Source organism: Equus asinus, chromosome 3, assembly GCF_041296235.1.
Source record: "Equus asinus isolate D_3611 breed Donkey chromosome 3, EquAss-T2T_v2, whole genome shotgun sequence".
Classification (NCBI taxonomy): Eukaryota; Metazoa; Chordata; class Mammalia; order Perissodactyla; family Equidae; genus Equus; species Equus asinus.
Genome location: NC_091792.1, coordinates 149,721,024 through 149,744,421, shown reverse-complemented (window position 1 = coordinate 149,744,421; position 23,398 = coordinate 149,721,024). Strand labels below are relative to the sequence as shown.

General features: G+C 44.7%; 1 protein-coding gene across 19 annotated transcripts in view; it reads right to left on the bottom strand.

The window, feature by feature from the left end:
- Window positions 1-23,398, bottom strand: part of PROM1 (prominin 1) — a 148,293-nt gene that overhangs the window by 80,961 nt on the left and 43,934 nt on the right. For all 19 annotated transcript variants that reach the window (XM_070506186.1, XM_070506183.1, XM_070506184.1 and 16 more), the window contains one exon: window positions 18,195-18,628. In XM_070506186.1, the coding sequence (XP_070362287.1) occupies window positions 18,195-18,414 (220 nt within the window). In that variant the 5' untranslated portion in view covers window positions 18,415-18,628. The remainder of the gene's footprint in view (window positions 1-18,194; window positions 18,629-23,398) is intronic.

Sequence of the window (23,398 nt, the reverse complement as noted above, 5' to 3'; positions counted from 1 at the left end):
ATGATGTGTTAAATCCCTTGCAATTAATTCAGTTTTTAAAATGCCCAACACAGTACTGGTGGTGGCATAAACCATTACAGACCTCCTGATAAGTTGATAATTCTTTTAAAAACTTTGAAAATGATCATATCCTTTGACTAACAACTTTACCCAAAGAAAAGAAATTCTAAATGCATGAATGACTGTAGTAAAAATTGGAAATAAAAATAGGGAGGAATGAGTCAGTTTCCATGTGATTCCATCCGTCTTCTCCATGAAGTATGAGGTCACTGGCTGGCGGAGAAGGACTCAGGGTAGAAATTTGAGAAGAGAAGAGAAAGCAGGCTAGTAGGAAGTGGGAAAGAGGATTTACTGAGAAATGCGTTCAGGACTGTCAGAAGTGTGAGCGTCCTTGGAGATCTGTGGATATACATTTGAAGTGAGTCCAGTAGGCACGGTTGCAATTTTCTCTAGGAGCAGTCAGTTGCTCTGATACAGAGATGAGAAGATGGAGTAACCAGAAAGTGGTCCAACCAGATTTGGGATTTTGCCAGAAGGGAATCACGGTGGGACAGGAAGGCAAGAGATGTTTATAACACAAGACTGTGAGTGCTCACAAAGTGGAGATGAGCAGCGTTCATCGTTCACTGAGAATGAAATCAGGGCGTGCTGATTTGGAGAAGAACAAACGAGGAGGCACCTTGTTGTTTTGTCAGGGAAGGCCACCATCTGAGGCGGAAACCTGGCGGAGATTTGACAGACACAAAGGCATGGGCCACCCACCAAGAGGACGCAGAACACCGACATGGAAGGCACAGCACGCGCAAAGGCACCAGTGTCAGGAAGGAGCCTGGAGAGTTTCCAGGAACTCAGAGGCCAGTGTGACTGCAGCACAGGGGGCAGGTGGGGCGTACAAGAGTGTATCCACTTGTGCACACAACAAATACTTACGAGCACTTGCTACGTTCTAGGTACTGAGGATACAGTATTGAAGAGGTGAACAATATAGAGTCCTGTCCCTCAAAATGTTTAGAGTTTAATAAGCAAGACAAACAAATATTTCGATAATACCCAGACAGGTGCTACAAAGAAAAACGAAGCAAGGTAAGGAGTGGAGACAGGGGTCTTAAATCAGACAGTGTGGCCAGAGATGATCTCTCTGAGGAGATGACATTTGACATCAGGCAAAGCCCTGAGTGACATGAGAAACAAGCCCTGCAGAATGGTCGAAGGAAAGGGAACAGTTAGACGCTAAGGGTCTAAGGCCAGACATCGTGTGGCATGTTCCAGGAGGAGCAGGGAGGCCAGCTGGTGTAACTATTATGGTCGTTAGGAGGTTGCTGTGTACACCCTTCCCCATTGTCTACGGAAGTTAGGAGGTCTGTGCAATGGTCCAGGTGCTGGGCAGCGTCAGCTCGGGAGAGGACAGTCCTGACACAGAAAAGTGGACAGACGGGACGTACATGCTCACAGTAGAACATGTGGATTTACCTGTGAGCAAATTAGCCTTAGGGAAGCCTGGCCTGCTCCCTGCTATTGCAACGCAATACTTGGGAAGCACTTGTTTCTGAAGTCAGCTATTAACTTGAATTTCAGGGAGATATTCATTTCTACTCAGCTGCATTTCTCTTGCACAAGTTATATTTGGAAGGGCTCTTTAAACACATGCAATTCCTTGCAACACAAGCACCCCAGGACTCAGTCATCTTACACCACCGTAGACTTGGCTGAGATAACGCGGCCTGTCACAACCGATCGCCCTCCCAGAAGCCTGCTGTCCAAGCCTCATTAGGCTGAGTTTCTGGGTTGGCCAGTTTCCAAGAGGATATTAAAACATATATCTAACTTCCTCCCCCTAGATACAAGGCTGTTGACTCCCAGTCAGGAAGAGAACCTTCATCCCAATTAATAAACACGTCCTATTGAATCAGTGGTACCATCAAATTAAACTATTCTAAAATCCTAACTCAGGAGCTTATAGATTCCTGCATGAGGTAATAAATATTAAGAAACGTCGTACACAAATAAACAGTTATGGCACCACCTTTTGTCTCCCAGGGTTCACTAAGAAGTTTCTTTCGCAGAGAATTACTAAATAGAAGCCTTGTTTCTCAAGCTGCTTTCTGTAAACTGGCCGCCACTCTCCTCGCGAGGCTGAAGACACTTCTCTCACCCAGGCTGCTGCCCTGGGGGTCTCCTCCAACTCTCTCCTCTAGTTTCAAATTGTTTAGTGCCTTTTTTTTAAATCTCACTCAATAAAAATTTGGCTTTAGGATTTTAAATTTTTATTCCTAGTCTACCTAGGATCCCAGGAATATGTATTTTAAGATAACCTGAATAACAAGAAAGGAATAAGAGAAGCAAGCCCAGGGACACAGGATGGAGCTCTGAAGCTGCAGGTGAGACCTTTGAACCCGGGTGCCCTCCCCCACGGTGCATGCCACACGCACTTGGCATTCGTGGAAAAGGAACGTATGAAGCAAGGGCCACACAAGAGAATCCTGCACCTGTAGCTAAAGGGTGAGCCTCTCTTCTAAAATTCCCCAGAAGTCACCTAGAATTGCTCAGGCCAATTGTTTAGGAATAACTCAAGACTGGAAAGAAGGTTTTTTCCCATGTGCTCTCACCAAAAGGAAACTCTGAGACATAATCAACAACTTCTTCAACGACATCCTAACGGTAGCCGGAGGAGCACCTTTCATGGTGCAATATGGAAAGCGAGGAGGGGAGATGCATGAGAGGAGCGCTCATTACGCACCACTCTAGGTAGACAGCTCACGGCTCAGGACAGGGCCCTGGTGGGGTGCAGAGTACACATGTGAAGACATGAAAAGTTTTAAATAAATGGACTATAACAACTCATGCTCGGTCTTCCTCATTTATTCCTTTTCCAAAAGCTAAAATGCACTCAATTGACATTAGTCAAACTGGGGAAAAGAGTAAATCAAAGCTGAAATTATAAACTATTAGAAATTAAAAACAAGAAGACCACATTTCATAAACTACAGGATAAAGCCAACACTGTTCTCAGGGGGAATTTTATAGACTTAAATGCATTTACTAGGAAATAAGAATAAAAATGGAATAACTAAATTTTTAACTGAAAAGGTACTTCCAAATGTAGAAGGAAAGAATTAAAAAGCACATTAGAGCCAGGAAAGGCCAGCCCTTAATTCTGGAGTCTCCTCCTGATGCAGAGGAAAACAGGCAGTACAATATCTAAAAAGGCAGCTTGGACGTGGTCTACGCCCACTGAGTAACAACTACACTGAAGCTGTACATCAAAAGTTTAAAGTCATTCTACTTGTTTTCCTTCCAGAGTTCTAGGCAGCAGTAAAACTTACAAAGCATTTTCCATGAGGCACACAGTTCGATCCCACCAACGTGTACTGTACAATAGCCTAGTCCAAGAGCATAATGAAAAGAGCAGCATTCGGAAATCACACAGCTCTGAGCGCAAATCCCCGCTCTGCGCACTCACAAGCTGGGAGCCCTGGGCTGAGTGGTTTCCTCTCTGGGAGCCTCTGTTTCCATGTATGTAATATAGAGATGATGTCCACCTCACAAGATGCTGGACAAAATGCAGTGAGACTGTTCTGCACAGCGAACGTAGGACGAAATGGGTTCAACTTTTTTTAGAGTGCAATTAGGCAATGTTGATTAAAAGTGCAAATTCACAAAATCCTAAAGTGACCTGGCAGTTCTATTTCCAGAAATTTAATCTACATGTATACTTACACATTGTGAAATAACTGCAGTTATTTATAGCAGTGTTTATAACAATAAAATGTGGAAACAAGTTAATAAGTAACAAACTACTTTGCAGCAATAAAAAAAAAGAAGCAGCTCTTCATGTACTAATATAAAATGACCAAGCTGTATGTTTACAAAGAAAGCAAGGTGCTAAATAATATATACAAAATGTTATCATTTGTGGAAAACAGACCAAACACACATATTTGCTTGTATATGTAGAAAATATGTCTGAAAAGACACAGACACACAAATACACACACAAAACCCGGTAATAATGGTCGCCTGAAAAGAAGCCAGCTAGGTGGCTGAGAATCAAGGATGGGACAGAATCTTCACATGGCATATCCTTTTCTACTTTTAATTTTTTTTTTTTTTAAAGATTGGCACCTGAGCTGACATCTGTTGCCAATCCTCTTTTTTCTTTCTTGTGTTATTTTCCTCCCTCTTCTCCCCAAAGCCCCCCAGTACATGGCTGCATATTCTAGTTGTAGGTCCTTCTAGTTCTCCTACGTGGGACGCCACCTCAGCATGGCTTGATGAGCGGTGCCAGGTCTGTGCCCAGGATCCGAACCAGTGAAACCCCGGGCCACCAAAGCAGAGCACGTGAACCCAATCACTCATCCACGGGGCCAGCCCCCTGTACTTTTAAATTTTGAGCAATGTAAATACGTTACTTATTCAGGAAATAAAGTATTTTTAAAATTCGGTGAGATCCTGGAACATATCAAGGTGGAAAATACCAATAATTCACTTGAAAAATGAGCAAAGACAAGAACAAGTTCCTTGAAAAAAGAAATATAAAATAGATAAAAGGATATGACTCACTAGTGATTAAAGATATACAAATTAAAACATGATTTTTTTTCCCTAACACATCAGTTGGTAAAGATAAAAAGTCAGAAATAACCAGGGTTGGAAAAAGTGTAGAAAAACAAGCATTTTCATGTACTAGCACTGGGAGTACAAATTGGTATACAAATTAGAGAACAATTTGGTTAATATCAATCAGAATTCTAAAGGCACAGGCCATTTGCCACAGTCATTCCTTTTCTAGAGATTCCTCCTATTGGTTTTACTTGCCCAAGTATGCAAAGCTATACATTCAAGGGTGATCTTTGTAGCAGAGTTTAAAATAGCAATACACTGGAAACCCAAATAACCATCATTAAGAGAAAAATGTATTATCTAATCAATGGAACACTATGCAGCAGCTACAAAGATGAGGAGAAAGACTGAAATACCATCACTAGGGAACAGGACAAACACAATGTGGCTTTCTCATACAATGGGACATCAGAAGGTAGCCCAAACGAATGGATTAGAATTCATGGGTTTCAACATGGATAGAAACCAAAAACATAACAGTGAATTAAAAAAGGCAGACAGAAAACAATACTCACACACAAAATAACACTCCCGATATACAGTGAGCACACAAAGACATGCATTAAGAGGATACAAGCTGTTGCGGAGAAGGAAAGGAGGGAAATAGGATCAAGGATGGCATGTAATGGGGATTCCAATTTTGTTGATAAGGTTTTCTTTCTTTTATTTAAAAGAATCTGACTACATACTCATTCTGAGAGGATGAGAAAACTACCAACGTTCTGTGAAATTTTTCTCTGCGCTTCTCTGCATTTTGTGAAATTAAACAGAAATGAAATGGATGTCTAGTTTTTAAGTTTTAAAAGCATGGGGCAGAAGATCATGTCAAATAATGCCTTTTGGAAAAAAAATGTATGTGTGTGTATAAAACATTTTGTGGATGTTTATTCCCCAGAGCCTAGAACAGAGCCTGGCACCTGGTAAGAACTCACTAAGCATCCACTGAATGAATGAATGAATGACGACGTACAAAACTTGTTAGCAATCACCACCTTTAAACGTTATTTGCTTTTTATGTACATATCTTTTATATTTAACGATAAATTTAGTTTTAAATTATTTTAATAAATATTGAGGATGAAAGCAATGGATATAATCAGACTCATTTGATGATTTGGATTTAATTCAACACTTATTCTTTCTCAGTTCAGGCATTCTCAGGACTCCCTGTCACCTTTCGTCTGAATCACACATGATGTTCCTCACATCACAGTTGCTCCTTGCTCCCGGGCTTTTCACAGATATGTAATTACTGTTAAGTTTGGGAATGTTACTAGCTAAAAAATTGTAAACTTGAGTTTTCCCATGAAAGTGAAAAAGGAGTAAACGTGGAAATAAAGTTTTAAGTCTCTGAACTATAAATAACTATCACAAAGTCCATGCACTTTGATTCCTACAGGAAAAATGGAGCCACCCACTGCAACTCGCCCAGAGGGTTGTATAAAGTGAAGCATTAGGATTTGAAGAAAGCAGAGCTATGTTAAGAGCTGACAATAGAGAAACAAAATGAAAAAATTTGAAAACCTGACAGTAAGGGAATTTCTAGAAGAAAATTTAAAAGCAGAGCAGCAAACTCTAGAAAGGCTCACGGCAGTCTAAGGGTTTTACTATATGATACCTCAGTGGTATCATGACATTAGTATTTCACAAAAGTACACGTGGCAAATACTCAATCTTTGTTGAGTGAATAGAAAAAGAAATTTGGTGGGAGGAAAAAAGTACAATCTTTTTAAAAGTTCAAAAATACCAAAACAAAAGCAAGAGATTATGATGGATTTCCCATGTGCCAGGCACTGACACCAATAAGTTTATAATCTAAGACTGCAGACTATTAAAAGGTAGTGTTAAATATGCAATATTAAAAGTGAGTAAATGATACAGAAATGGTACAAACAAAACGAGATGAGAGGGACCAGATTTCCAGAACAGGTGTCACACGAGGAAAGTTTTAAAGAAACAACAGGAGTTTGCCAGGAGGCGAGCGGAGGACAGGAGGCAGCAGAACCAGACGTCTGATCTCGCGGGGAGTTAGGCCCTCGTGCCAGGCAGGGAGTGCAGTGAACGAAAGGCAGGTAGAGAGGAATTAGCTGTGAAAATCCCTAAATCTCTCATCTCAAACAAGCAGTGGCTGTTTTTCTTTTAAGCATCGATGGAGGTGGGGGCTTCTCAGGTGAATGCTATACAATGCAACCGTAGAGCAGCGGGAAGACTCACTTGTACTATTTAAATTCTCTCTCTTCTTTTCTTTTTCAGCACACAGAGTTGAATCTTCATGAATTAAATGCACGGATGATGTGACTCTGATGTATGAATTCGTGTCCAGTAGACACTCGGGAAGCTAAACCCCAATTTCCAGCTGCCCAGCTCACCCAGCCAGCAGTCCCTTCTCTCAGAAAACATGGCTGTGCACTGTCCGTCATCATGAAGTGACCACCTCTGCTGGGTACCCGTGGACCTCTGCAAACACCAGCTCACTTCTCTGCTTACTAGATGGATTAGCTTGCTAGAGCTGTTGTAACAAAATACCAGAAATAGAGTGCCTTCAACAACAGACATTGATTGTTTCACAGTTCCGGGGGCTGGAAGTCCAGGATCAAGGTGTCGACAGGGCCATGCTCTCTCTAAAGGCCCCAGGGCAAGATCTGTTCTAGAGCTTTCCTCGCTTCGGGCAGTTCACTGGCTTGTGGCAGCATAACTCTGTCTTCACATGGTGTCCTCCCTGAGTCTGTATCTATCTCCAAATTTTCCTATAAGGACACTAATCACGTTGGATAGGGGCGCACCCCACTCCAGTCTGACCTCATCTTAACTAACTGCATTTGCAACAACCTTGTCTCCAAATAAGGTCACATTCTCAGGTACTAGGAGTTAGGACTTGTGAATCTAGGGGGGAAACAATTCAATCCATAACACTTGGTTTGCCGCCAAGCTTCTTTCTGCTTCTTTATTTATAATACAAATAACGTGTAACAACATATTATACAAACTGAGGAAATATGAACATAAAAAGAATGAGTGTTGAAAACTGAGTCAAATGTTCTATAAAGATTTAATAAAGCCCTGCCAACTGGATGAAATTACTGATCGTGAATAAACTGTAAAAGTGTAAGGAGAGAAAAAAACAAACTAAAAACCTAGAACTCTGAACTCCAAGTGTTATGCTCCAATTCAAAGAAGTCAAAACAAAGAAACCAAAAATTATAGAGGACGAATTTGGGGTACTGTTTATAGAAATGCTAATCACAAAACTTCAAGTAACTCATAATAAAAAAAATTACAGTCTTGGACCTACATCAAAAGATTAGTGAATGGATGTTTTAAGTGCCTTGCTTAAAAATCCTTTTCATTCTAGGCAACACCCTAAAAGGAACAGACACGGAAAGATGTCCATGAAATACTGTTAAGTGAAAAATTCAAGTTACAGGATATGCAAAGTATCCCATTTTTCTCTAAAGAGTTCCAATATATTTGAGAGCACATTTGCAAACAATTTTAACAGGATTGGACCGTTATGAATGAATGAGTCTAGACAGTGATCATCAATGCTGCTAATATCACAAAACGAGAGAAAACCAGACATTATCTGTCTCCTGATGCAATGTATAATACCACCTATAAATTGCTTTTGCCTCAGAAATGAACCTCTATCTGATCTTTATAAGTACTAGTTTATAGAAAATGCAGAGGACAGAGGGACATGTTAAGAACACTGTGAAAGGGGCCAGCCTGGTGGCGCATCGGTTAAGTTTGCATGTTCCGCTTAGGCGGCCCGGGATTCGCCGGTTCGGATCCCGGGTGTGGACATGGCATCGCTTGGCAAGCCATGCTGTGGTAGGCGTCCCACATATAAAGTAGAGGAAGATGGGCACAGATGTTAGCTCAGGGCCATGCTTCCTCCGCAAAAAGAGGAGGATTGGCAGCAGTTAGCTCAGGGCTAATCTTCCTCAAAAGAAACCTTAAAAATAAATAAATAAATAAAAATAAAAAATAGAAAAGAACACTGTGAAAATGGAATCAGCAAAGTTTAGCCTACGGGAAATACTACAGGAAAAGTAACTAGGTTCTTCAACAAATAAATTGCAAGGGGCAAAAAAGACACAGAGGAGCATCGTATAGATTAAAAAGAGATATAAGGAGATATATCAACCAATTGCAACGTATGGGCATTATTAGGATCCCGATTCAAACAAATTTTTTAAAAATTGCATTTACAAGACAATCAAGAAATCTGAACACTTCTTGAATATTTGTCTATACTGAAGAACTACTGTTGACTTTTCACAGTGTAATAGTATTATGTCTTTATTTTTAGGGACACATACTGAAATATTTACAGATGCAGTGACAGCAAGACTGCGATTTGCTTCAAAATAAAGACAGATGGTAGGAGGAGTGGGTCAAAGTAAACAGAACAAGATTGGTCATGAGCTGAAAGTTGCTGAAGCTTGAGTGATGGGTAAATGAGGGCTCATCAGACCCTTCTACTGTTGTACATACCCGAAATTCTCCATAATAAAAATTAAAAAGAAAAACATTTGATCGGTATATTCACTTTGGAAAATTGTTTGGTAATATTACTAAAAGTGAAAGAATGTATACCCCATGGCCCAGCAGCTCACTCCTAGGTATATACTCAACAGAAATGAGTACATAAGCCACCAAAAGACACATACAAAAATCTTCATAGCTGTACTGTGCATAAAGGCCCTGTATGGACTGAATGTTTGTGGCGCCCTAAATTCATCTATTGAAACCAGCATTCTGGTATTTGGAGGTGGGGCCTTTGGGAGGTAATTAGGTTCAGATGAGGCTGTGAGAGTGGCGCCTCATGACGAGATTAGTGCCCTTACAGGAAGAGGAAGAGACTAGAGCCCTCTCTCTCTCCTCCACATGAGGATACAAGATGAGAGCCGTCTGCCAACCAAGAAGAGGACCCTCACCAGACACGCAATCTCCTGCACCTTGATCTTGGACTTCCAGCCTCCAGAACTGTCAGAAATAAATGTCTGCTGTTTAAGCCACACAGTCTACGGCATTTTGTTATAGCAGCCCAAGCTGACCAAGACAGGCCTCAACTGAAACCTCTCAAACGTCAGTCCAGTAGGATAGATAAATAGATTACAGTATATTCATGTGATAGAACTCAACACAACGAGAATGAATATTTACAGCTACCTGCAACAACAAGGATGAATCTCACGAGTAAAATGTTGAACAGAAGAAGCCAGAAACCGAAGAGTGCAGCCCGTGTGCCACAAACCATAACTAATCTGTGCCACTGAAAGCCAGGAGAGGGGTTACCCCCAGGATGAGTTGGGGACAGTGAGTAGGAAACATGAGAGGGGTCTTCCGGGGACTTGTCCTTTGTCTTGATCTGGGGGCTAGTTACACAGACTTGCACAGTGTGTGAAAAGTCACCAAGCTGTAGACTTATGCGCACTTTTCTGTATGCATATTACACTTCAACATAAAACATGTTTAAATATTTTTTAAACTAAAAAAGATTCTGATTCAGTAGCTACGGGGTGGGACCTAAGAATCTGCATTTCTAACAAGCTCTCAGGTGATGCTGATGCTGTTGGTCTTAGGGTCACACCTGGAGAAGCACTGAGCTGGGCCACTAGTGCTCCAGTGTCCGTGAGAATTTCCAGGAACAGGTTCAGTGGACAATGCATACTCCCCCTGGCCTCCTTCCTGCAGCTTTGCTCAGGGTTGCAGATTTCTTGAGTGAAGCCGGCTCTTCACTGTCTACAGAACCCCATGTAGAAGTGTTGGCATGACATTCCAGAGCCTGTCTTCCATCTGCCTACAAGCTGCTCCCCAGGCTCACGGCCTGACAACCTCCTAGACATGCAGGGCTCTGGCCTCACTGCTCTCCAGGCCATATCTTCTAAGCGCCTGTCTCAACTTGCATCACTCACGCCTCTACTTGTGCCCCTGGAATGCTCCAGTGGAATGCTCTCCTCTGCTTCCGGAACACTTCCACACCCTCACGGCTGATTCAGATGCTACATCCTCCAGGAAGCCTTCTCTCCTGGCCGCATCGTGGCTAATCCCTCCCCGGACAGCCCTCGACACAGAATTCACACCTGACAGCGAGCGTGGACCAGCCTGCCCTGCATCTCAGCCCACTGTGGAGGTGCAGGTCTCCTCACTCAACGTCAGCTTTTCCAGACCAGGGAACTCCAGTCAACACCATCCTCTGCCAAACAACAGCAGGCTCGGCACCCGGGAGAGCTCACTACATGTTCACATTTACAGGGTTGAAAGGTGAGCACTTGGAGTCAGTCAGGTTTGAATCTGGTTCCGTCGTTTTCCAGAAATATGACCTTGGGCACATTATTGAATATCTCTGAGTCGCCGGGGAGCACTGCATTAGTATGATAGGTGTAGTGCTGAGTGGTGGCCCCCAAAAAGATTTGTCCAATTCCTGACCCCGAGAATCTGTGAATGTGACCTTATTGGGAAAAACGGTCTTTGCAGACGTAAGTAAGTTAAGGATCTTGAGATGATATCATCCTGGACGTAGGGTGGGCCCTAAATCCAATGGCAGGTGTCCTTACGAGAAAAAGGCAGGAAGAGGTTTGAGCCAGAGACACAGAGGGCGGCCAGGTGAAGCAGCCAGAGATCAGCACACCTGGAGCCACCAGAAGCTGGAAGCAGCCAGGCAGCCTCTTTCCCTGAAGCCTTCAGAGGAGCGTGGCTCTGCCCCGCCGTCCGCTGTGGACTTCTGGCCCCCAGAACCGGGAGAGAGTGAATTTCTGTTGTTTTAAGGCCCCTAATTTGTGATGATTCGTTACGGCAGCCCTAGGAAACCAACAGAGTGGGGGTCAGATGAACGCTTGTTCTTTTGTCCCTGTGATCACCAAAACCCGAGATTAATTTAAAAGCTTTTAACGCATATGGATTTTATACTTTCCTATTTTATTTGACAAACACTTATATAGTATTTAGTATACATCAGATACTATTCTAATTGCTTTATAAATATTGTTTACATAAATATTACAATGACCCAAAAAGTACTATTAGTATTATCACTTCCATTTTACAGAGGGAAAACGAAACAAGAGAGAGTTTAAGTAACTTGCCTAAGGTCACAGAGCTAGTGAACATCTCAGCCAGGATTCAAACCCAGACAGTGGCTCCAGAATGTGAGCTCCTCACCACCACCCAAGTGTTGGGCTTATTTCCAAATCTAGACCCCAGACAAGCAGAGGGTATGTGGCAGGCCTGCCTGGGGCCATCTCTCCTGGGAATGTCCATCCTCCTCGATGGTTCTGACCCAGCACTGCCCTGTACAGACCACACTCTACAGCTGCTTCTCCAAGCACAAATTTTAGGACCTCCCTTCCGTTCAACCCCAATAGACAAGCAATGTTTAATACCACGTTGGCTTCACCCAGCAGCTGCTGGAGTGGCCTGTCTTTATTTACGTTCACGCGTAATCTCTCATTTCCTGCATGTTTTTGAAGCTCTCCTGAAAGACGTCGTCACTGGAGACCAGGAGAGCAGGAAGCTCTTCTTCCTGTGGCTTTTGCGGGACTCTTCCCACCGTTAGCACACCTTTCCCAAAAGCGTACAGCCCGGCTCACTTGTCACTTATGGGGAAACAGGAGCACATTTCAGCAGGACTTTGCAGACATGGCTATGGGAACACAGTCAACAGGACTAGCTTTTCAGTTTAGCTGCAAAAGCTGTACTATGAAGCAGAAGACACATACGTGGATGAGAAGAATACCCGCTACAGTCTGTGGACGTGTCACCTCCCACCCAATCCCGCCCCACACTCACAAGTCCCTGGGGACATATAAACTCACTCTGTACAGCAGATCTCCCCCACAGAGGAAGGTGGTGCAGCATTGGAAGCTGGGCATCACAGAGCCCTGGGTCAAACCCTGGCTCGGGCAAATGGCCATTATGTGTGACCTTGGAACAGTCCCTTAATCTCCCTGAGTCTCACTTTCTTCATCGGCAAAATAAATGCAGGGGCCGGCCCCATGTCATGGTGGTTAAGTTCAGCATGATTTGCTTTGGGGACCCAGGGTTCGCGGGTTAGGAGCCCCTGCGTGGTCCTACACCACTCATCAAGCTATGCTGTGGTGGTGTCCCACATACAAAATGGAGGAAGATTGGCACAGATGTTAGATCAGGGCCAATCTTCCTCACCAAAAAAAAAAAAAAAAGAAGAAGAAAAGTAGCAACTATGAACCTGGATTCTCAAGCCAGCCCTCCTGGATTCAAACCCTGCCTCTGCCACTGGCTAGTGTGTGACCCTGTTCACCTTAGCTCTCTAGGCCTCAGCTTCCTCTTCTGTAAAAGGAAAACAATAGTACCTAGCTCACAGAGTTGTTGAGTTGATCATATCCCTGAAAGCAGACACGTAAGAGCTGTTTGCTGTTCTAATTGTTAGGGTGAGAAGAGATGACAGCTGCAGACTGCCTAGTACAATGTGTGACATGGGGGAGGGAGGACCAACGGATATTAGTGCTTTCCCTCCATGACCTTATTTATGGCCAGGCCCACTGCCAGTCTGAGTCACATGATCTAAAGGAGACAGTGCTGGCTTTGTCTGAATTAAGGAAGAACACGCAGGTGTTGGATATAATACAACATCCTGATTCCATGCGGATATCAGCATAGACACACCTATTGGGCTGTCCCCCAGCCACCCCTTTCCTGGGAGGCACCTCCCTGTCTGTGATGTCATGAAGACAGTGACAGCTCACAGCACCAGGCCCACGAGGTGTGACCCTGGCCATAGTTACTCAATGAGCCCATGGTTGGTGATTGGCCCAGGAGGGACTGGAATTGGCAATTGGGACTGAAAGAAAAAGCACCCCCAGCCACTCTCCAGGAGTCTGGCCTGAAAACTATAATGTTGGCAATCTGGGTCTCCACTCTGAGGACTATGGAGGTGCAGGAACCCAGAGAGGGGGGATAGGGAGGAGGAGGAATGAAGGGGCTATGCAGAGAGGACCCAACATGGGAGGCAGAGTCTGGAGAGTGAGATCTAGTCCCTGGTGGCTGACCCCTCGCCGAGTGCCATGAGATGACCCGGAGTCCTGATGGTAGCTCCTGCTTTGATTCCCTTAGCTAACAGCTCTCAGTTACCTGCAACAGAGAGAGCTCCCACTTCATATGACATCCTCATGGCATATCGGACTCCACCGAAACCAAGCTTCCCTCTTCCCTCTTTCCACGGCCACTGACCCAACCCCACTCCCCCACCCACCATTGGCTCCCATTTCCAGGAGCAAATCAGATTAGCCTAAAAGGCCCTTAGAAATAGGTCGACCATCCTCAAATCTAATTTAAAAATATACCAAAACACGGTGGAGAATAATTTTAGAAAATTTCTGTAAAAATAAAAGCAGAGGAGACTTATTTTGCTTGCTCCATTAGAATGGCTCTGATCAGGGCCATGATTTATACAAAATTTATCATAGACCCATAAAACTGAAAAAGGCACTGCTCACCAGCCACACCAGATAATCTTCTGCAGCTCACACTTTTAATGCAAAAATTACTATTTTTCATAGTAACCCACGGTCATTTTAAAAGCACTCTGGTGAAATAAAAGGGAAATAAAGTACCCACAAGGTAAGCTGTGGAATATAGGAGAAACAACTAGTCCTGAAACAGAGGTTTCTCGATCTGCCACTGGCTAGTCGGGTGAACATGACTAGCAACATGCAACCTCGTTTTGACTTAGTTTTCCACTCTGCAGAAGGGAGTATCATAAATAAAAATAAGACCACCATCCACCACCACCATTTACCAACCAGGGTTGTTGGGAGACTCAAATGAGCTAGCACTTAGCAAAGAAAGCCTCACAGCAGATCCCGGGGGCAGCAGGAAAGAACAAAGCAACAGAGAAAGACAAGAGCTCCTAAGATGTAGATTTTGTGGAGGAGTGAAGACCACTCAGTAAACTAGCATTACACTCAAGCGCTGCCTTCTGCATCCAGTTCTGCTACGGGGCGGGGGGGGGGGGGGAGGGGCCGTGCTTGCCAGGAGACACAGCCCACTAAACTTCAAAAGAAATGGAAGTGCTTCTTAAGAGCCAACTCCATGTAGAATGTTCCAGAGGGAGCAGTAACAAGGACATTTTAATGATCCCTCCTGGAGTCACCTTCTTTTTCCTATATCCCCTCCTGATACCAATGTTGGCATCAAATTTGGTCAATTCTTCCTCTCAAATAATAATATTAATAGCAGCCACATTTATTGAGGACTTTTCTCTGTACCTGGCAGGCATGGTTTTAAATATAGGCTTTACAAACATCACCCCATTTAAGCCTCACAGACAAAAGCTATCAAGTGAGTTAAGATTATAGTCATATTACATCTATGAGAACAGAAGCTCTGAAAATCAAACGTGGCCAAGATCCCCTAGCAGGTAACAGGCAAGAGCGAGGATTTGAACCAAGTCCTTTGAAATGAAATCCATGAAACAGATTTCCTCCGTTTCCCCCAGCACCTCTGCCTCGTTCTAAGTCAGGTGGTTACTACCTCCTTCTGGGCCACTGCAGGACCCCCACCTCCCTGTGACCTACTCTGCCAACTGCTATCGGATTCTTTTCCCAAAACCCAACTCCACTTCCACCCTGGCTCACAGCACCCAGCAAGGTGCCCCACAGAATGCAGGGGCTTTCAATAAACGCTTGTCGAATGAATGAAACCTCTCTCATGCTGCCTTAGCGTCCTTCCCTCTGCAAAACTCCCAGGCCTGACAGTCAGGGGCCTCCAGCTCTGGGTCCCCAACCTTGGCCGCTTTATTCCAGGACTACCCGCTTCACGGGTCCACCATGAACCACTGTCTCCTCCAGTCCCCGGACATGCCATTTCCTCTGCCTGAAACACCCTTTCCTCAACTCTGCCTGGTCATCCTGCCCTCAGTGCCCTTTCTAAGTTGAAGGAATGGACAAAAGACTCCTCCCAGATGTAAGCCATCACTCTCGTCTTAGTGAGCCCAGGCCCAGCACCCTGTATCGCTCCAGCAGCTTCAGACCAGGGCAGGTGTTTGTGAAATACCCACACCAGGATCTAGAACACATTCTGCCACGGCACATAGCCACCCAGTCTAATCCAAGCTAACCTTTCCTTCTGTCCAGGAAGTAGGCCTTTGTCACAAGCCGAAGCTCCCCAGGACTTTTCCGTCTTTTACTTATAAGGATACAGCATGGGCTTCTCTTTAGACAGTTCCAAATGCAAAATCTGGTCTACCATTTTGGTCGGACAAAGGGTGTAAAAGTGGAAAACTCCCAAGTCGGATGGCCTGAAAAGAGGGAGTCCAGGGTCCGGGGCCCTCCCTTCCTCTTTCGCTCCTGTACTGAGACTTTGCACCCAAAACACTTCTCCTCTTTCACATGAAAGAACATCCCTATGAGGTACCATCTTCTGTGAAGATGTTACTTCACAGAGGACTTGTCCTGAAGTCGTCTGTTTTAGTTAATGCATTTATTTAAGATAATAAATAGAAATCTATCTCTTTTTTTTTTTCGCATCTGCAATTATGAAGACATCTGCCTATGATTCGGTGCTCATGAAATGCACTGGCCCCAAATGGAAAAACCGTGATTGTCTTGTGTATGTGCCCTTTATGTTCAAAGTACCTAATGGGCACTTTGAGAATATTACGAAATCTAGTAACTGGAAGAAAGAACATAAATAATGAGATGGTGGAAGAAAACCAACACTCCAAGACCTCACCTGCTGAATTTAATATTACCTTCCTTAAGCAACTTAACAATTGTTGTTTAAGGGGTAGGGCTGGTCTCCTCCGGTATACTGCTGAAAATTTCGGGAATTTCTTTCTCCGAAGTAACAAGTATTAACGAAGGTCAAGGGACAAGCAGAGCTAACACCCTCAGATTACATTAGGATTTAAATTCTTCAGACGCCTCCTTCTAGACCAATGATGATGGAGTTCAGCACCTCAGAATGCACTGGAAATAGGACGTCTTTAACCTGAACATTTGAATGAAGACTTTTAAAAATACCCCTTTCCCTCATAAAATAAGTATGACGATGCCTTCCTCTGAAATCTAGAGGAAGCAAAATCAGACAACATATGGAAAGAGACTACGGGATTAACTAATTACACACGACGCCTTAGAACGGCACATGGACACTTCACAATCGCTTTAAAGAAGTCACGTAAATTCATATTAAACAACCAAATTCTATGCCTTTTATGTTAAAAAAAGAAGCCAACACTAATAGAAACACTAGCAGGTATTTGTTTATTCAATAAAATTTATGTCTACAACTAAACGAAGGTATTTCTATTGAGAACAGTGAATTTGTACTCAATATTAATAAACAAACAGCTTATTTTCTACTCTGTCCTTTGGATTTCCAAATTTAGTCTTTTAAGCAATGACATAAACAGTGCGCAGTATTTGCTCAGGACTCTCTGCAGTGACAAGAGGGCTCAGAGTGATGTATTTCATTGAATTGAAATTTAAACTAACCAAAAATTGAGAACTACACTTCCAATTGTTTGTTTCAGTTGCTTAATCTAAGACAAACAAATGTAAAAAAATTCACTATAAATGTATTTTAATGAAAATCTATAAACTGCCCATAATAAAACAAGTGCTCACGTTCAATAAATATATTCTCTCCGTTTCTCTTACACACACACACACTCACACACAGACACACACACACACACACACATAAGCCTCTTATGAACAGCTGACCAGCTAAGAAAGATGATAAAAGTTACCACAAATTTTATAATTTTTAGTAATCAGTGAGAGTACTCAAATCTTTGTAGTTTACAGAACAAGCTTAGGATAGATCTAACATTAAGCCAGTAAAACTTTCGACTGCCAAGCCCTAGCAGTGGATACTCGCCACAGAACATTTTAATTTTCATAATCCGGTTCCTGAAAACACACACCCCGAGGATTTCAAAGTACAGATGAGAAGAGTAAACAATGGTAACAAGGCTGAAGTAGCCAACTAGTAGTTCGTAGAAAGAATAATAGCACGACGCCATGAGAGTTCCGACAACGGGCTGTCCTTTCCTCTCACTCAAACTCTTAGAACCCAGGCGAACAGTTACTCAGGTGCACAGGCTGCGGCAGGCCTGCCCTCGCCCTAAGCAATGTCAGAACTGCATTTTGTGGTGGTGGAAGAGAGTTAAATTTTTAAATGCTAGCATAACCATGAGAGGTAATTATTAACTTCTCATTTGATGAAAAGAATTTACATTTTTACCCTCATTATTACCTTTCATGTGTACTTGAGAAGAATTCATTGCTCTAACCCAAAAAAAAAAAAAAGGCGGGATGGAAGGAGGATAACAAATTGGAAAACACAGCAACGTAGCTTGATTTCACTTCTTACAATCACACTCCTCACAACCTCTTTAACTGGTACAAGTTTTCTTAACTTCTGTCTAAATATTTTCTGTTGCTGTGCAGTTGAATCACTTTGAACCTCATACTTTAAAATACTGAATATAACATATATTACTTGTATTGTCATTAACAAACAACATTGTGCATGTGCACGTGTGTTTGGAGACAAATCCTGGCTTTTCCCACAATCGCACTTACCTTCAGGGAAAGGATTCGGCTGCACCACGTGGAGAAAGACGCGCACCATTTGAAAGAGACCGCCAATGGGCCCAGCATCGTAAGAGTCTTTGGTTTCATAGTTCATTGCAGGCAATTCAAACTCCAAAACATCAGGGCTCTTTGTGGGTGATGGCAGCCCCTCTGAAACGGTAGTCCCACACAGCCCCAGGAGCAGCAGGAAGCAAAGTGTAAGGGCCATAGCTAGCAGGATCCCCCAAACATGAGGTAGGACTGGGGGTCTCCCGCTGCAGAAGTTCTGGAAGCCTTGGATAAGACAGGAGCGTGTGTTTCTGCGCAGAAGAGGCGCAGGGAGGACGGGTCTGCTGAGTCCTGTTTTCCGGCCGGGCTGGCATGCGGCAAAGGGCGTCAAAGAGCTTTCTCCAGGCGGATTGGTCGCTCAGGACGCAGCATCCCTGGCAGGGAGAGAAGGGGCAACCGTCACTCACGCGTGCAGCCTGCCTGCCCAGGAGTTTCCCGGAAAGGAGGCTGCAGAGCTTTCGAGCAAGCCGTTCGGCCTAATCCGGCAGGTGGGAAGCAAACACAGAGCCTGCTTCAGAGCTGCGGGGGCAGGGCAGCTAGAAGGTCCCTCCGCAAGAGGCCGGACTCGGAGCGCAGATCCTTCCTGGGTTGAGGGAACACCCTTAGGTGTAGAGAATGCTGTGTGGTCTTAGAAACTAGCATTTATTAAGCACTTACTATATTCTAGACACTGTTCCACGTGCTTTACAGGTGGGACCCCGTGTAAGGCATTATCCCATTTTACAAATGAGGAAAGTGATACAGAGAGGATTTCGGTGACTTGCCCGAGGTCCTGGCTGGGGCCAGAATTCAAACCCAGTGGTTTGCCTTCAGATTCCAAGATCTAATGAGCAAGACACTCTTCCTACAGAGTCCTCCTTTCAGCCAGCCTCCGGTTAGAGGCTCAGAGGCCCCCAGCAATAGACTATACGCTTATTTTTCCTCCAAGTTTGTGTTGCTGCCCCTGTCTCTGGAGATATATATTACTCGGCCTTTTCTTCTACTCTTTGCTCACTGATCTTATCTCAAACATCCCCCTCTTCACTCACCCCCAACCCAAACTAGAACAGCATGGCCTCAACAAGGACTAAACTCTTTAAGATCGGTGACAACGGAGTCTATCTTTCTAATATGCTCACCAGGTAATCCTGATGGAAACCTTCAGCTCCAAGTCACCACCTGGTCGCTAGAGGTCCCAGTGATGAGAGGTAGGGCAGAGGGAGACTCCTGCCCACCCCTGGGGAGAGGGAGAAAGAAACAGAAATCCTAGGAGCAGCTACTAACCCAACGTCTAGTGAGAGCAAGGGACCGAGAGCACCTCCAAGATGGACCCTGTCCTCCTGGTATTTCTATCCCCAGAACTGAACACAAGGCAGGACACACAGTCGGGGATCAGGAAGTGCTGCTATATATATAACTGAATAAGCCAAAGAGCCTACTTTCCTTGTGCCCCTGCAGGGCGCTGGGTGACTCAAAACAGAACCCACCAGAGGAACTAAGATGCTCTGCTCGCCTCTCTGTTCTGGGATCAGGAACATCCTGATTTCATCTTGTACATTAGATACACACTTATGAACTTTGAAAAGAAGGACAGGGTGCTCCTGAAACACACTGTGATATGGGAGAGGGGGCACCATCAAGAAAGTGACACCTTGTACAAGGGGCCAGAGGGCCCACTACCTACATCCCACCAAGTCAAAGAGAGCCCCAGACAAGTGGTGGGACTGCATGAGCTCTTTGCATGAAGATGTTAATTCCTATTTAATCCCCTTAGATATTGCCTCATCTTCTAGGGCCTGGCCCACTCCAATCCCTTCTGCACAGAGCTACCAACAGAATGACCCTGAACTCTCCCTTTATCAAATCATGGGCTGCTCAGATCCCCAGTGGCTCCCAGTGTCAACCTCGCTAACCTCAGGCTTCCATGTCGGCTCTCCATCTCCCCTACAGATACACCAGGGCAATCTCCCTGCCAGGCGTGGCTGCTGCTGCACACACCCTGGCCTCAGGCTCTGAAGTGCTCCAGCCTTGCTCTGGTTCTTATAGGAAATCACCACTGCACACGTTCAAACACAGGCCCGCTCTGCTCAGTCTTCCTACCATTTCCAGAGAGAACAAATGAGAAAGACGCAAAACCAGTTAGCTTCTGCAAGCCCACTCACTGGAAGTCTCCATGGCTGCACAGGGTAGGCGGACGATGTGAAAGGAGAGATTGTGCGGTTATTCACATAGGATAGGACTGCTCTCCTTTAAGCAGGCAGGCATGCACACACACATCACACACAACACACGCTAACAAATACCACACACACATACACACATCACACATACATACAACACACACCAACACATGTACATACACCCACACTGACACACACTACACATATACACACTACACACCCTAGCACACCCCCACACAGATACAGCACATACTATCTCATGCTGTGTACATATATATCACACAGACTACACACACATGCAACACATGCCATGAACATACACATCACACACTGACGTGCAACACAGACACACCACACATACACACAACATACATGCACACGACCCCTACACACACTCACACACACCACACTCACATCTTATCTCGTTTTCTGCTAACGGACAGGCAGAGAGGACAGCAGCTGGAGGGATTAAAGGCTCAGCTGCTAAGAAAGGCTGACTTCCTGGTAATGCCACCAGCTTCAGCCAGAGACGGGGAGAAACACAGCAGGGGAGAAACGGCAGGAGGCCCATGGGGGAGCTGGATAAACAGACTTCCCAACTCCCTCAGTGAGAAGGCCGGGGAAGGGAGATCCCAAATGAAAGGCAGCACTGCTTCTCCCTGCTGCTGAGATGAAACGTCAACCGAGTTAGCACCTGGAGCCGCTTGTCCTCGTTTCTTTACATCTTGCTCCAAAGTGTAGGTCCCTCTTAAATTTTAGAGTAAATTTTAAGAAAACATTCTCACTACTTATGAAACACTAGACAACTGATAAAAGTCAACTCATAAAGGAGTTTTTCATCTCAGTTTTAACTGCCTGTGCCAAGAGAGGTCTGGGTCCTCACCTGTGAAACCCCGCTGAGCAGCAAGAGCAATTGAGAGGAGCTGGCAGAGCTGCCAGCATAAAACCCAGGAAAGCCCTCCTGGACCAACAGGTGCATCAGCATAAAATGGAGTCTTTACTTAAAATGCAGATTATTGGACCTAATTCCTGGGGATGAGGCCCATTAACCTGCATTTTTAACACTCTCCTGAGCATTACCACCTGCCTTGGGGGGTGCCTGATTCTTAAGACAACTGACGTCTGAGAGCCAGCACTGTTGCTGAGTACCCACCCACCTGGCTAATTCACACCACTTTCCAAAGGCACCTTCAGCTTCCCAAACCCAACAGAAGTGAGGCAAAATCCCCCCAGACGCCTTCCTTACATTACATTGAACTGATCTATCTTGGCTGCTGTGTGAGGTCTCTGATTAACTCATGTCTGCACCCCTAGAGCCTGGCACACAGTAGGCACTCCATAAGGACTGCTGAACTCAAACGGTGGGGCGTAGAGGGAGGGCTAACACAAAATGGTCATTATTGCCTATTTCAAAATTGTCTCAAGCATCGCTCAGCAGTCCCACAGCCTCGGGAAGCGAGGTGTTGCCCGTAGCTGTTTCCTCCAACACAAGCAGCAGGCTGTCTCCTCCTGGATTTACTCACGGCAGAACTTATGTCTACTATTCTGGAGGCCACACCTTCTGCTGGGACCCTCAGCTTTCCAGGCTTTGGAAATTGCTCCCTCAGGGGCTCTCTCTTTACACAGGCACTAGACTAACCAATAAGGCCGTCTCACCATTTTTATGGTTTATGGGGTGTAGATTCCTGGGTTCCACTCCAAATACACTTATTTCAAACTGGGACAGGGGCCCAAGGATGTGAATTTTAAGCAAATACCTCCCATGATTCTGAGCCTGGAATCCAGAGAATAGCACTTCCACCAACATTGGTTTAAAAGCAAAGATGGTGACCATCCAGCCTCATTTCTTCTCGTCCTTTGATGGAACTTCTTTTAAAGGGACCTTTGTAGTAGATGTTTGTCATCTGGGTTATTTTTGCGGGGAGAAGGGTGCGACGGAGCCGCCCAGTTTCTGAGCTACCTTTGTGAGTCTGGTGGACTGCAGCCCTGCCTCTCATGCGAGCCCAGCTCAGGTGCCCACACTGTGCCTTGGGGGGTGAGTCAAGCTGAGCCAATCACATGCTTACTTCTGGGCTTGCGCATGGAGGACACTCAAGCAGAGGCAATTTCTGATTCATTCTAGCAGTGATGGCGACAGTGCCAGCAGCCACATCCAGACTCTCGTGGTGGCAGCTATGGCCATACACCAACCAGGGGTCCTGTTACAGGTCCTGAGTCCCGCTCCCTTGGGCTCCTGAGCCTGGCTAGCCAGCCTTCCTGTCACTTCTGCAAGCCACCCAGTACCCAGTCCCTTTCTGCTGAAATTACCCAGAGCTGGCTTCTATCATTGCAACAAAACATCCTGACTCTTAACAAATCTCAGAGGTAGTTCCTGGGCCCCTGAAAAACCTATTTCCTTCATATTTTAAATGGTACCAACAAAACAATATTTGGTTTAAAGTTTTCTTATTTTCAACCTGTCCTTTGATGCACGTATTAACTTCACTGCACTAGGATGCACAGAAATAGTTCAGCAAGGAAATCATGAGGAAGTTCATAAAAAAATTATGAGACACATGACGAAAACAAAACAAAAAGGCACTGCTGAAGAGACAGCATTCCGGGCTTTGAGGCAGGCAGGGATGGCCTAGTCCCACTTATTAACTCGGTGACAGCGAGCAGTTGCTTGCATTCTCCATCCTTTCCTTTGCTCATCTGTAAAATGGGGTTTCCGATCGCGCTGGAGGGTTAGAGATCAAATAGGCACAGAGCTGGCAGTCAATAAAGGCTCTGTGCACCGCAGCATCAGTATTCTAAATTCCACCGTGGCCCCTGGGCTCACCTGACAGACAGGACTGCTCCGAGGATATTGAAATTGGAAACTCACAAATGAGTGAGAAAAGAAAAAGAAGAAGTAACTTCTCACAATCGGAATCTTACGAAGCTGCCGATATTCAAGTCTTCGAACCACAAAAGTGGCAGTTTCATTTGGTTCAATCTAACACC